The sequence below is a fragment of the Liolophura sinensis genome, chromosome 10, assembly GCF_032854445.1.
Source record: "Liolophura sinensis isolate JHLJ2023 chromosome 10, CUHK_Ljap_v2, whole genome shotgun sequence".
In the NCBI taxonomy this organism is placed as follows: Eukaryota; Metazoa; Mollusca; class Polyplacophora; order Chitonida; family Chitonidae; genus Liolophura; species Liolophura sinensis.
In genome coordinates, this window is record NC_088304.1 from 32,510,267 (window position 1) to 32,523,175 (window position 12,909).

Sequence of the window (12,909 nt, forward strand, 5' to 3'; positions counted from 1 at the left end):
CCATCATATACAGGACAGCATAGCTGTATGTCATCGTACAACCGTTTCGGGAGATCACGGACAGTGGAGCGGAAAGCATCAGGTACTATAAACCCAGTCCAGTTCCCATCAAACTCCATGTTAAACCAATAGGATTAGCATCTTTTTCTGAACAAAAAACTGTGTTGTCATTTACACGCTTCTAGCGACAAAACTATTGATCATAGCTCAAATCCGTTCGCATGCTCCAGAAAGAGGATGTCTTGGGCTACAACTTGGTGCAAGTTGCACATTTCTAGCTGCAATAGTTCTTGAGTTACTGGTCATTGAAATTATGTAACTAAGTTTAGTTTTTTGACTATATCTCAAAAAGTTACAAAGATATGCAAAAAAATAAAAGCAGATTCTGAATCAGCGGCTCAAAATAAACCATGATACAAAAAATTCAAATTTCAAAACTTTTTGGGACGTCACAGCTTTCACCACCAATGAGCTTCAGAAGATTTCACTGGAAGTCAAAGATTTTCTCAAACTTTTTGTAACTACCAACGGTCTAGCTGAATATCAAATTTCAAAACAATCGGTTAAGTGGTTCTTGGGAAGAAGATGTTTAAAGGCTTCACACACAACTCAATACGGCGGCCGAACCACGTGACCTAGAAAAAAATTGGAGAATTTACCTCTGGAAAATATCTGCCAGATAATATGAGCGAAATTTGGGACTTCTATTTTGAACGGTGTTGGAGTTCTCCTGCTCACAAAGTTGGTGAAAAAAAATAATAATAAGAAAAAACAGAACGATTACAATAGGTATCCTGTTCAGAGAAGAACGGGATCCCTAATGACCAGCAGCAGATTTTACAGAAATAATACTACAGTTATTACTGGTGCAAAATACATGCAACAGCTGCTTTGCACATGTATATACATTTCGAACTCTTGCACAGTTTTGCTCATGATTACAACAATATGGCCTTCAATTTTCTTCCCATGTTTAAAAACAACCAATAACATGTTGTTCCCCTAAAGTAATTCATGAACACTTAGCAGCATGTCCCTGTGCATTTCCAGAACAATCATTTTACTCCTTACAAAAATTATTTCACACATCATATTCTCACAATATCTATTTCTACACCATTCTTCTTGCACATGCATCTCATAGTTCATAATTTACATTCAATTGTATCAGATTTCTGCAGTTTTTGCTTGCGTATAAACATCTCTCTATGATAAATTCAGTTTGTCACATCTCTTCAAGCAGTATAAAGCAGGAGCATCCCATGTCCACTCCCAGTGGATGTTCCCTGATCAGCCACACAGTTTGTTCACAGCTTCATCCTCAAGTTCTTTTCCCATCATGGAGGCATTGTCCAAATATAAATACACATGAATGAAGGAGTCAGTGTCCAACCATACTTGGATGAAGGAGTCTGTGTCCAACAATACACAGATGAAAGAGTCCTTGTCCAAATATACATGGATGAAGAAGTCAGTGTATAACAATACATGGATGAAGGAGTCAGCGTTCAACAATACATGGATGAAGGGTGCAGTGTCCAACAATACATGGATGAAGGAGTCAGTGTCCAACAATACATGGATGAAGGAGTCAGTGTCCAACAATACATGGATGAAGGGGTCAGTGTCCAACAATACATGGACAAAGGATGCAGTGTCCAACAATACATGTACAAAGGATGCAGTGCCCAACAATACATGGATGAAGGAGTCAGTGTGCACCAATACATGGATGAAGGGTGCAGTGTCCAACAATACCTGGATGAAGGAGTCAGTGTCCAACAATACATGGATGAAGGAGTCCGTGTCCAAATATACATGGATAAAGGAGTCAGTGTCCAACAATACATGGATGAAGGAATCAGTGTCCAAAAATACATGGATGAAGGAGTCAGTGTCCAACAATACATGGATGAAGGGTGCAGTGTCCAACAATACATGGATGACATGCCACTCCAGTCTTCAGGATTCTGCCTCAATACAGGTGCACATATGACAAATGATGACGCTGACATTCTCATTTCATGGAGCACTGACTGGATGATACACACAAGATGCACGCAAACACTGACAACTGGTAAAGAGTTCCCCACTACACAGCTGTCATTGGAGAACACGTCCCTGGTAAAGAGTTCCCCACTACACAGTTGTCATTGGAGAACAGGCCCCTGGTACAGAGTTCCCCACTACACAGTTGTCATTGGAGAACAGGCCCTTGGTACAGAGTTCCCCACTACACAGTTGTCATTGGAGAACAGGCCCTTGGTACAGAGTTCCCCACTACACAGATGTCATTGGAGAACAGGCCCCTGGTACAGAGTTCCCCACTACACAGTTGTCATTGGAGAACAGGCCCCTGGTACAGAGTTCCCCACTACACAGATGTCATTGGAGAACAGGCCCCTGGTACAGAGTTCCCCACTACACAGTTGTCATTGGAGAACACGCCCCTGGTAAAGTGTTCCCCACTACACAGTTGTCATTGGAGAACACCCCCCTGGTATATGTTCCCCACTACACAGTTGTCATTGGAGAACACGCCCCTGGTATATGTTCCCCACTACACAGTTGTCATTGGAGAACATGCCCCTGGTACAGAGTTCCCCACTACACAGCTGTCATTGGAGAACACGCCCCTGGTATATGTTCCCCACTACACAGTTGTCATTGGAGAACATGCCCCTGGTACAGAGTTCCCCACTACACAGTTGTCATTGGAGAACAGGCCCCTGGTACAGAGTTCCCCACTACACAGTTGTCATTGGAGAACAGGCATGCCTTACTGTCATCTCCTGGAAACAAATGAGACGGAGGATGTAATAAATGGATGATTTATGGTTTTACGCCACCTCGTCAATATTTCATCCCTGTTTCATCCCAAAACATGTTTAGCACCAGAAAACAGTATGAAAACCACAACATCTAAAATGACATGATAACAGACAAACATTAATGAACAGTTACAATATGAAAACAACACTTATACCACTTAAATATATACGCATAATCTGTAGAAAGTGTAAGTAAATCTGATAGTCCATAAGTGCTGAATAATATCATGATCACTGATGCTGCCACTGGCACTAAAACCTTTGTCAACAGACAGACATAGGAGATTACAAAATCAACCCCTGTAATTCTTCAACCTTTCACATGTTTGCAAGGTGCTTATTCAAACATAGTCTGAAGGCTTTATTCTGTTTTGACTGATAGACTTTTACCCTTTGTAAAGCCCTGAAATTGGACAACCCAACCAATGTAGTTTTGTCTCCAAAATCAAATTAAAAATATGCATAATTTGCACTGAAAATTGCTCTATATTATGCGAAAAGGTTGGGGAATTAGGGTAGTAGTGGGTAGAGAATATGACAGTGGTAGCCTGATCTTTCCCATACTACACATACAGGGCATGCTTACAAGCAATTAACAGACAGACGTTCCTTCTGGTAAATTAATAATTCTACATGTACACGTTTAACTGGTACAAATTTGTGAAGTTTTACGTTTTACTTTCGCTTTCATTATCAAACCACAGGAGCTGTTTCGGTTTTAAACTTTGGCCAATTTAAATCCTGATTGGACAATAAATCTCTGAACGTCTGTTGACTTACCCAAGTGTTCAACAAAGCAGTCAGAGAAAATCTATCAGGCATCCTCAACAATCGGGATAATAACAGTTTGTGTATTGCCTGTAGGAAAGGTGTGGAATCTGAAAAGACAACCAGGAGGTCAGTGATGAACCTACTCCTACTTAATGGAAAAGACAACTCCAGACTGCAGGCATACATGCATTGAAAAGGTACCCCACATGCATGACGCTTAAAAAGCATAACTTTTGCCTTTGCGATGTAGCATATCTGAGATAGCGCAATTCAAAGTAAGCAAAATCGCACACATTGAGAAAATCAAAAGCTCCGCCATGTTATCAATTTTGATCAATCAGGTGTGAGTTGTTACTTTAACTCTGGATTGCCTCTGAATAAGAGCTGGTATTTTATGTTTTGTGTATGTGTACAAGACTGTAACATACCATAGTCCACAGTATCCATATCACACGAGGGGCTAGTGGAGGGGTAACCATCTGGCACCAACACCTGTATCGGAGGAACAGTTGGCAGGTTCTTGTCTTCTGTAATAATATGTAACAGGCTCATTAGTTTATTTATTTTATTTGTCTGGTGTTTTATGCCCTACTCAAGACTATACCAGTTATATGGTGGCGACCATCTGCAGGTTACTACCAGACCTTCCCACATACAGCTGGAGAGGAATACACACAGCCCTTTTTGAGATACCACCCTTAACATTTTTCTGAAAATGGATTTAGGTAAGTCAGGAATTTTGTAATTTATGGAAAAAGAAACTTAACCACAATATGGCTGGAAACATGATGATGTGGTGTTAAACCATAATCATTCATTCATTCAAAGAAATTAAATGTTAACATTTCTCCCAAAGAGCCAACCAAAATCACTGACAACCTGCTTACTTGTTTTGTATTTAATAGTTATTCAATGTCATCCTCAAGAGTTTTTCACTTCCTCATTGACTGTCAGTTTATATATGGATAGAAGAAACTCAAGTGTCGAGTGTAAATTAGCCCTTAGGTAAGCTACTGGCACTTTCGTGCTGTACAGATATGCACATCATACTGACAGAAGACTGCAAATGACGACAGGAGTGCTGTGGTGTGTTGGACACATGCCTCATGTGTTCAAGGCTAACAGCTTTAATCACCCCTACCATGGGTTACTTCCCCTCCTGTACTTGATGTAAACGATCTATAACTATTGAACAAGCCCTTAGACAGTTGTGATACGATAGCCAGTGAGAGGCCAATTCGCATACATCAACACAGAGGCAGGAGGGCCATTTATTTCCTTACCTTCAAGGCAGGTATGCATTTCTATGGCTGGTGATTTGGTTCTTCAATTACTTACTGATACTCAAAATTTTTTGACTTGCATGATGGCGGTCACTCTTATGGGTGAAGGAAAGAAAATGTTGACAGCCACACAACTGCCGTCCACTTAGTGTCGTCCATATTGTCACCAAGACCACGCAAACAGTGAGAACAAAAAAATTACAAATATCTTGCCCAAGGCTGTGTTTGAACCTCATTTGTTCTACAGAATGAAAGGCAAGCTCCTATAACTAGCGCGTTACAGTCTCCTCCTGTCACGTCAAGTGATGTGTACGCACAAACTTACGTAGATAACAGGTCAGGTGTATGGTTTTGGAAGATGAGCTGTTAGCAGGGTTCAGGTTGACATGGAAGCGCCGGTCTAATCTGGCCACCTCCCCCTGCAGGACATCAGGGATGTCATCATCCGGGGATTCACTCTCTCTCTTCCTCTTTCTGGGCAATGGACTGGGCACCCTTTAACAATGAACAGGCACCTCGTCAGCTTCGTTGGATAACATTACACTTCAGAAACATGTTTCAAGACACTGTATTTCTTGAAAACATGAAAATATTATTTATTCATTGATTTCCCAATTCGACTTTGGGCTTTTTCAGCTAAAGTAGAAGGAAGAAACTTCATAAGTTTGTAATTATAAATATATTAATAATAAAATAATAATAATACTAATAATAACACCAACTATAATAAACATAAATATAATTATAAATATAAATTTAAATGTAATTACAAATATATAATTTTTCAGTCTGATTCCCAGTCTGATTTTAATCACAAGGGAGCAGAAAGAAATTTTGAGACAAATTTCTCGTCCTGGTGCAACACTGTGTCTTTTAGCCCCGGTAAAGGTTCCTCGGTTGGTCATGCATGAATGTAATGTACAACCTTATCGCTGAGTGATAAATTTAATACAACATTTAATTATGGTATCCTTGTTAGACATAAGGAATCAAGAATTTCTCCATGAACATCACTCAATGTTTACTCCAAAGGCTGTTTACCCTGCTGGGGGCCTTTGTGGCCTCGTGGAAAGCATGCTAGAGCAGCGCAAGGACACAGGAGCCTCTCACCACTGCAGTTGCCTTGAATTCAAGTCCAGCTCAAGCTGGTTTCTTTTCTGGTCGGCCCTAGAAGGTCTGTCAGCAACCTGCGGATGGTCATGGGTTCCCCCTTGGACTCTGCCCAGATCTCTTCCACCACAGTGCTGGCAGTTGTCATATAAGTGAAATATTCTTGAGTACGACATAAAACACCAATCAAATTAATAAATAAATTTTACCCTTCTAGTAGGGCCTTCCTAGCCTGTGAGTCAACAGAGATGTGAAATAAAACGTCTCTTCTGCATATACAGCTAACCCAAAATAGAAAGAGAAACAAAAATGGACGAGACTCACTTGATAGGTGGTCCATTAAGGGAGGTCATAGCTGGTCCGAATGTGCGGTGCAGGGTGTGGTTGAGCATGGGTGACTGGATGAGGGCGGCCACAGCATCTAGCAAAGGCTGGCACATGTGCTGCTCACTAGACTTCGTCAGCATCTGTGTGTGGGTCACACTGGAGCCAGTCTGAATACAAACGGGAAAAATTCAGAAGGGATGATGATTATAGGATAACATCACATTTATTTATTTATCTGACTGGCGTCTTACGTTGCACTTGACAATATTTTACTAATACGACAGTGGCCAGCATTATCATGGGGGAGGAAACCGGGCAGAGCCCAGGAGAAACCCACGACCATCCCTGTATCTCGTATGTTATGAGAGAAAGCCAGCATGAGCTGGAATTGCTTAACCCCACATTTGCAACTCTACAGCTATATTTTGACAAGAACATGTTTAAACCATGGGTCAGTGATTGATTTTCAACAGGATAATAACATCCAATATTAAACAAAAAGAGACAATTTTAAAACCAGCCAAAATAACATAACCAGCCAAAATAACATAACCGTTAAATAAAATTAAAAAACAAATTCATACATTTAATAACAAATAATCCTGTAAATTGTAAACATAAACATATATGCAGAAGACCCTTATTTTCTGACATAAGCTTCTGAATATTAAATGACAACAGAGAATGTATATCCAATGCTAAATACGTGTATGTAAAGATGTGCTCAATCTGAGGGCTACAAAATGAATCTGCTCACAATACTTCATAAAACAATCGCATGGTAATCACAGAGTGACAGATCCAAGATAATATTCCTCCCTTACACGGAAGAGTGGGATAAGAACAAAATAAATGAAATATCAGACAGGTATAGATGTCATTTAGAAAGTGGATTAAGTAACAGTATTATCGTTAACAGGGATTACACTTTCTGAATATAGCACAAATTCTAGTGCTGAAATTTGGCTGAGACCACTGTGGGTTTCGAACCAACGACCTCAGAGTCAGGCACCAAATCGCCAGCAATACATGTCAACCGTCTAGACCACTCGACCAACAGGCCTTCCACAAAAATAGAAGGTAGTTGACCGGTAGACTTTACAGCGAACATGCATTACCCCTCTGATGATCACAAACGACGTCACTCCCTTAGGTGAATATATCAGACATGTATAGATGTCATTTAGAAAGTGGATTAAGTAACAGTATTATCATTAATAGGGATTACACTTTCTGAATATAGCACAAATTCTAGTGCTGAAATTTGGCTGAGACCACTGTGGGTTTCGAACCAGCGACTTCAGAGTCAGGCACCAAACCGCCAGCAATACAAAAAGAAATATTCAGAAAGTGTAATCCCTGTTAACGATAATACTGTTAAATAAAATATCACAACAACATCATGGTGATGGAAAAGATGCCTTTTGTATCTTTAGTCTTTTTCATTCCATCAATCCATCACAGCATTGTCAGAAAGGTACAAGCATCTTACACATTTAAAATGGCCAACGTTGAGATAGATTTGTTTTTGTTTCTTTTTTTTGGGGGGGGGGGGGGGGGGGGGTTGGTCCAAAACCAACAGCTGGCTTATTTCAGGCAGAAGGTTGCTTTCAGCATCACTTCAGAGGAACATGTATCATAACTCTATCTCTCCAATGAATACAGATTTTAATACAGTGCTGCCTCACTGGAAGGCCATGGTGAAGATACCAGATACAACTCTCTACACAGTAAATATATCATGACACAGCGATGTGATGGCATGCCATGACTGCCACTCCTAATGGTGGCAGAAATACTACATTACAGTTTCTTGTTGCCTAACATCACGTCACATGTCACGACAACCAAATGGCCATTATCCCGGCTCCTAATGGTGGTTGCAATATTACATTGCAGTCTGCAATACTGCCAATATCTCAGCTCCTGATGGTGGCAGAATTGCATTGCAGTCTCTTATAATGAATGAATGAATGCTTGAGGTTTAACATCGTACTTAATAATTTTTCAGTCATATGACAACGAGTAGTCATTACACAATTGTAGGTGTTTGTACATATATGGTGTCTTCTTGTAGCATGTGAGTCCATGCTGCCAATGTGCTGCCAACACTGAAGTATCGTGCTGAAGACACCAGACATGACACCATATCCAGTCACATTATACTGACACTGGGCCAACCAGTCATGTTTTCTTGCTTTAACGCCTCAGTGCTGAGCACCAAGCGATGCAGCAACATGTACCATTTTTAAAGTCTCTGGTACAACAGTCTCTTGAAACACTGGCATAATGGTATGTGATGGCAAAAAAATACAAAAAAAATACATCAGGTTTTCCGTGACACTCACCCCCTTTAGATTCAGATCAAGCTTCTCCAGTACTTGTTCACACTTCAGCAGAGTTGTCATAGGCAGCCTGTACAATTACAAACATATACTCAGCGATTAACAAGATTTAAACCATCACAAGATTTAATTATTTATTTTTTTGATTGATTGACGTTTTATGCTGAACTGAAGAATAGTACACTTATAAGATGGTGGCCAGCATCATGGGAGGCATTAGAATATGGTGAATCAAAAGGGGCCAGCGATCTTTGCAAAGAGAAGGGGAACATGTTTATTTATTTGATTGGTGTTTTACGCCATACTCAAGAATATTTTCACTTATACGACGGCGGCCAGCATTATTGTGGGTGGAAACCAGGCTGAGCCCAGCGGAAACCCACGACCATCCGCAGGTTGCTGGCAGACCTTCCCACGTATGGCCGGAACATGTTTAAATGAAGATGGTGGTAACAGTAGGACCATTTGGGAAGAGATAAGAAAGGATACAATACTTGAAGAAATATGGAGAATGATTTTGAAAAAGAACTGAGTGATATAGGGATAACTACAAAGCAGCATGCATATGGACAAGCTAGTGAGAGGTCAGTAACACATGCACACACAATGATAACTCAGAAGAAAGCATGGAAAATGATTCAAAATTTGTGACAAAACGCACAAACCTTCGTGATGAGTCAGAGAGTATGCCCAAGAGGTTCTTCATTTTGCTGAGCTGATCCTTTTGCGATCTGAAAAAAAAAAACATAACTAAATAAAAATAAGATAGCTTTACAATGTAATCATTGCATGTATATGTATTGCACCAAAGGTATGTAAAATTTGATTAAACTTATTAAACTGATTATCTTTCAAGCGAGGACAATTTCAGAAGACGTGCTTTGCTGACAGAGTAATGTCCCTTACCCTCATCCTTGTCAATCTTGTTAACCATCCTACGGAGAGGCTCAATGTATTTAGACAATTGCTTCAGCTTGTCCAGGTAGGCTTGGTCTTCCCCGGGGGCCCTGGAGGCAGGACTGGCCACAGGTCCTACAGACCCTGGGTTGCCTGTTGGCAAAAACAAAACAAAGATTGGGTATCAGTCTCCCTCAAAATCCCCACCTTATGAAATGAGCAAAAAATCTGCAATTTAGCAAATGTGAAGAATTTCTTTACAGTAAACCCATTTAATCCAAAACCTGTACAAGAAATGTTGTTAATATCCCAGAAGTATGTCACCCATCAGCTATCAACAGCACCTCAGGGATTCATACATGTCAATTTTAGACCCAGGTATTCGGTGGTAAAATTCAGCTACAAACTGAAAACTATAAAAAAACCCTCAATCCTGTGTTTTTTTGGTACATATATTCAAATTTTGGATAAAAACTGAACTGCATTCGAACAAATGTATGCGTAGCGATAAGCGGTCGACTTGAATCGCCAATGGCTGCATCCATGACAAGCCGAAGTGGTCATGCGTGTATTGGCTATAATGAAATTAAAATTAGACTTTAAATATATTCAAACTATGGTCATAAGGTTTAGTATTTATAAAACAAAGTGCGAGTCCATTCATAAGTATTTTGATGAATCTTCTGTGGAAAGTGTCAGAAAGAAAAGTGGATGCAACATGCGCTGGCTTCCAATGAATGTTGCTTTGATACACGCTATCCCACTGGCTGTATGTCTCCCGTGAACCAATAAGTGAGCTTCTAGCAAATTATGAACTGAATACAACAGTACAATGGCCGTTTGACTAATGACAACTATGCAATGTTGACGCTTTCTGACTGGCCACAGAGGATGATTAAAACAGAAAACAATCCAAAACTAACTGTGTTGCTTGACTACGTGAATGACTGGCCCCGATACTGGTGAAGTCTTATGTTTTACTGCTGAATCAAACTGCCCAAAAGGTGACCGGTCACTTTGCCAGTTGATTAAAAGTAGGCCTACATATACTTGCTCAACAGTCAAAGGTCGGTGTGAAAACAAGTGACACCTCTTAAACTCTTTGAATCCTGCTCACAGTAGGTATGAATGTCATCTTCTTACATAGTGATAATCCATCCCCCACTGTTTTAATCTTTGCTCCAGATTATGAGGATTAGTGACACCCCAGGAAACAAAAGAGCCACTCTTGATAATACCTGGCTGATGTGATTAAGTAATTTCGGCCACACTATAAGGTCGGAAAATTAAACAGTTTTAAAAATTTTTTTTCAGCATTTCCGAGATCCTGCAAACCCATCTCTGAATAAAATCCGTGAAAACAAATTCCAGCAAATAATAAATACTTCACAGTATATACCTCTGATCAGGATAAGCCTTGTCTTTTGTGTTTGTAGGCCTACATAATAAATACTTCACAGTATATACCTCTGATCAGGATAAGCCTTGTCTTTTCTGTTTGTAGGCCTACATAATAAATACTTCACAGTATATACCTCTGATGAGAATAAGCCTTGTCTTTTGTGTTTGTAGCTGTACATTATTTTTTGTGTAATATCGTTAGTTCCTTTCTTTCTTTTAATATTTATAACAAACCAACAACTGAACATGCATGGTTTATGACTCTTTCATTATATACCTCTCAGCAGAATAAGTCTTATCTCTGTATTTTGCGCATATTTACCTCTGATATAATGTTTGTTAGTTCCTATCTTTCTTTCAATATAACAACCAACAACTGAACATGAATCACCATGGTTTATAACTGTTTTATTACACAATGTATATCTCTGATCAGGATGATATACTTGTAAAAGTATATGTATGTATTACCAGTAAAATCATGATCAGAAATGAACCCCAAATGAAATTAATTTCTTTCATACATATATAGAGGCCTACACATGTATATCGTATATACTTTCACGTTCACAAAATCACCGGTCCCTAGGAGTGGAATTGAACTCAATACCAGGTTATAGTCGGTGTTTAAAATATAAATAAACCCAATCTGGACAAGAAAAAAAAGAATCAATTTTGAGTTTCCAGTTGTATAAATCTGGACTTCTATGAATATCTGCACCTGAGAGTTGTATAGAACAGTTCTGGTAGCAGCAGAAACTCTCTAATTTGAAACAAACAAAAATCTACTCTTATTCTGTCTATATTTTATACAGTCTTCTGTCAAATTAAGGTTTTCATTATCTCGTTGAGGCTACCCCGTAAAAGTAGCCAGTTAACTGGATATGACAGATAATTCGAAGAAGTCAAAAAGTAGGTTTGGTTAAAGTTGGCAGCTGCCAACTTGAAGGTTGCAAGCTGTGCAAAGCTGGTAGGCGCCTTCTACAGAACCCCCAAATTTGAACTTTGAATCACTTACCCAACATTTTTCAGCAATTCACAATACATATTAATTGTGTATGTCAAAATGGAGCATGTGACCAAAATGAAAGCTATAAGTGTATAAAGATGTTTGTCTCCTGAAAATACATGACAATAGCATGTGAATACATACACGAACATGGGTTTGTCATTTTCTCATTCGTAAAACAATACCTGGTGTGTTGAGATTTGTTCCAGGGGAGGCTACTCCCAGAGTCTTTGTGCCAGGGGAGGGAACTATAGTTGGCTGTGGAGAAGGACTGGGCATCATATGGGCTGGAGAGTGTATAGAATGACTTGGCGGTCTGAAACAAGACAAAAAAAAAAAAACAACCTGCAGCTTTTTTTTGTACAGACTTTAAAGGGTCAGCAGCCAGGTGAGAATTCAATTGTGTTTCAGTGATAAATTTATAATCTTGTTAAAATTACTAGAAGTACATGTATGTATTTCCAATTCTAACATTTTGTTACCGTTGAAATTCCTCATTATCTGTGAAACTGTAAGTAAATGTACCCTGGTATCATTTCATGATGTGCAGTTATGGACAATTTATGAAAAATGAAAACAATTTAAAAATTAAAATGTCTCCCTTGGCTATTTGTGTCTTTGTGGAATTACACATGTATCAGTGACTTACCCTTGCTGAGCAGGTGAAGGGGTCATCTGCTGGGGAATGGAGGCAGGCTGTGAGGCAGGGCTCTGTACAACAACAACAGCAGCAGCCATACACAAATGTCTATGCCTGAATCAAAATTCTTGTTCAATTTTTTTTCTGCTTGGTGTGGAATGCAACACTCATTAATTTTTCCATATACTCTACAGTTTTACCAGGTTTTTGAGAATTTTGAAAACGACTCATTAATGGGCTTGTTTAATCCACCTGTTGTGACAGTTCTGTACAGCAAGGTAAAATACAACAGCTT

General features: G+C 39.4%; 1 protein-coding gene across 1 annotated transcript in view; it reads right to left on the minus strand.

The window, feature by feature from the left end:
- Window positions 1–2,663: 2,663 nt before the first annotated feature.
- LOC135476327 (mediator of RNA polymerase II transcription subunit 15-like) overlaps window positions 2,664–12,909 on the minus strand; it is a 50,409-nt gene continuing 40,163 nt past the window's right edge. The window contains exons 11-21 of the mRNA XM_064756322.1: window positions 12,624–12,685; window positions 12,160–12,290; window positions 9,574–9,717; window positions 9,509–9,515; window positions 9,333–9,398; window positions 8,671–8,737; window positions 6,320–6,489; window positions 5,211–5,380; window positions 4,031–4,129; window positions 3,612–3,709; window positions 2,664–2,792 (exon numbers count right to left, since the gene is read on the minus strand). Coding sequence (XP_064612392.1) covers window positions 2,748–2,792; window positions 3,612–3,709; window positions 4,031–4,129; window positions 5,211–5,380; window positions 6,320–6,489; window positions 8,671–8,737; window positions 9,333–9,398; window positions 9,509–9,515; window positions 9,574–9,717; window positions 12,160–12,290; window positions 12,624–12,685 — 1,059 coding nt within the window. The 3' untranslated portion in view covers window positions 2,664–2,747. The remainder of the gene's footprint in view (window positions 2,793–3,611; window positions 3,710–4,030; window positions 4,130–5,210; window positions 5,381–6,319; window positions 6,490–8,670; window positions 8,738–9,332; window positions 9,399–9,508; window positions 9,516–9,573; window positions 9,718–12,159; window positions 12,291–12,623; window positions 12,686–12,909) is intronic.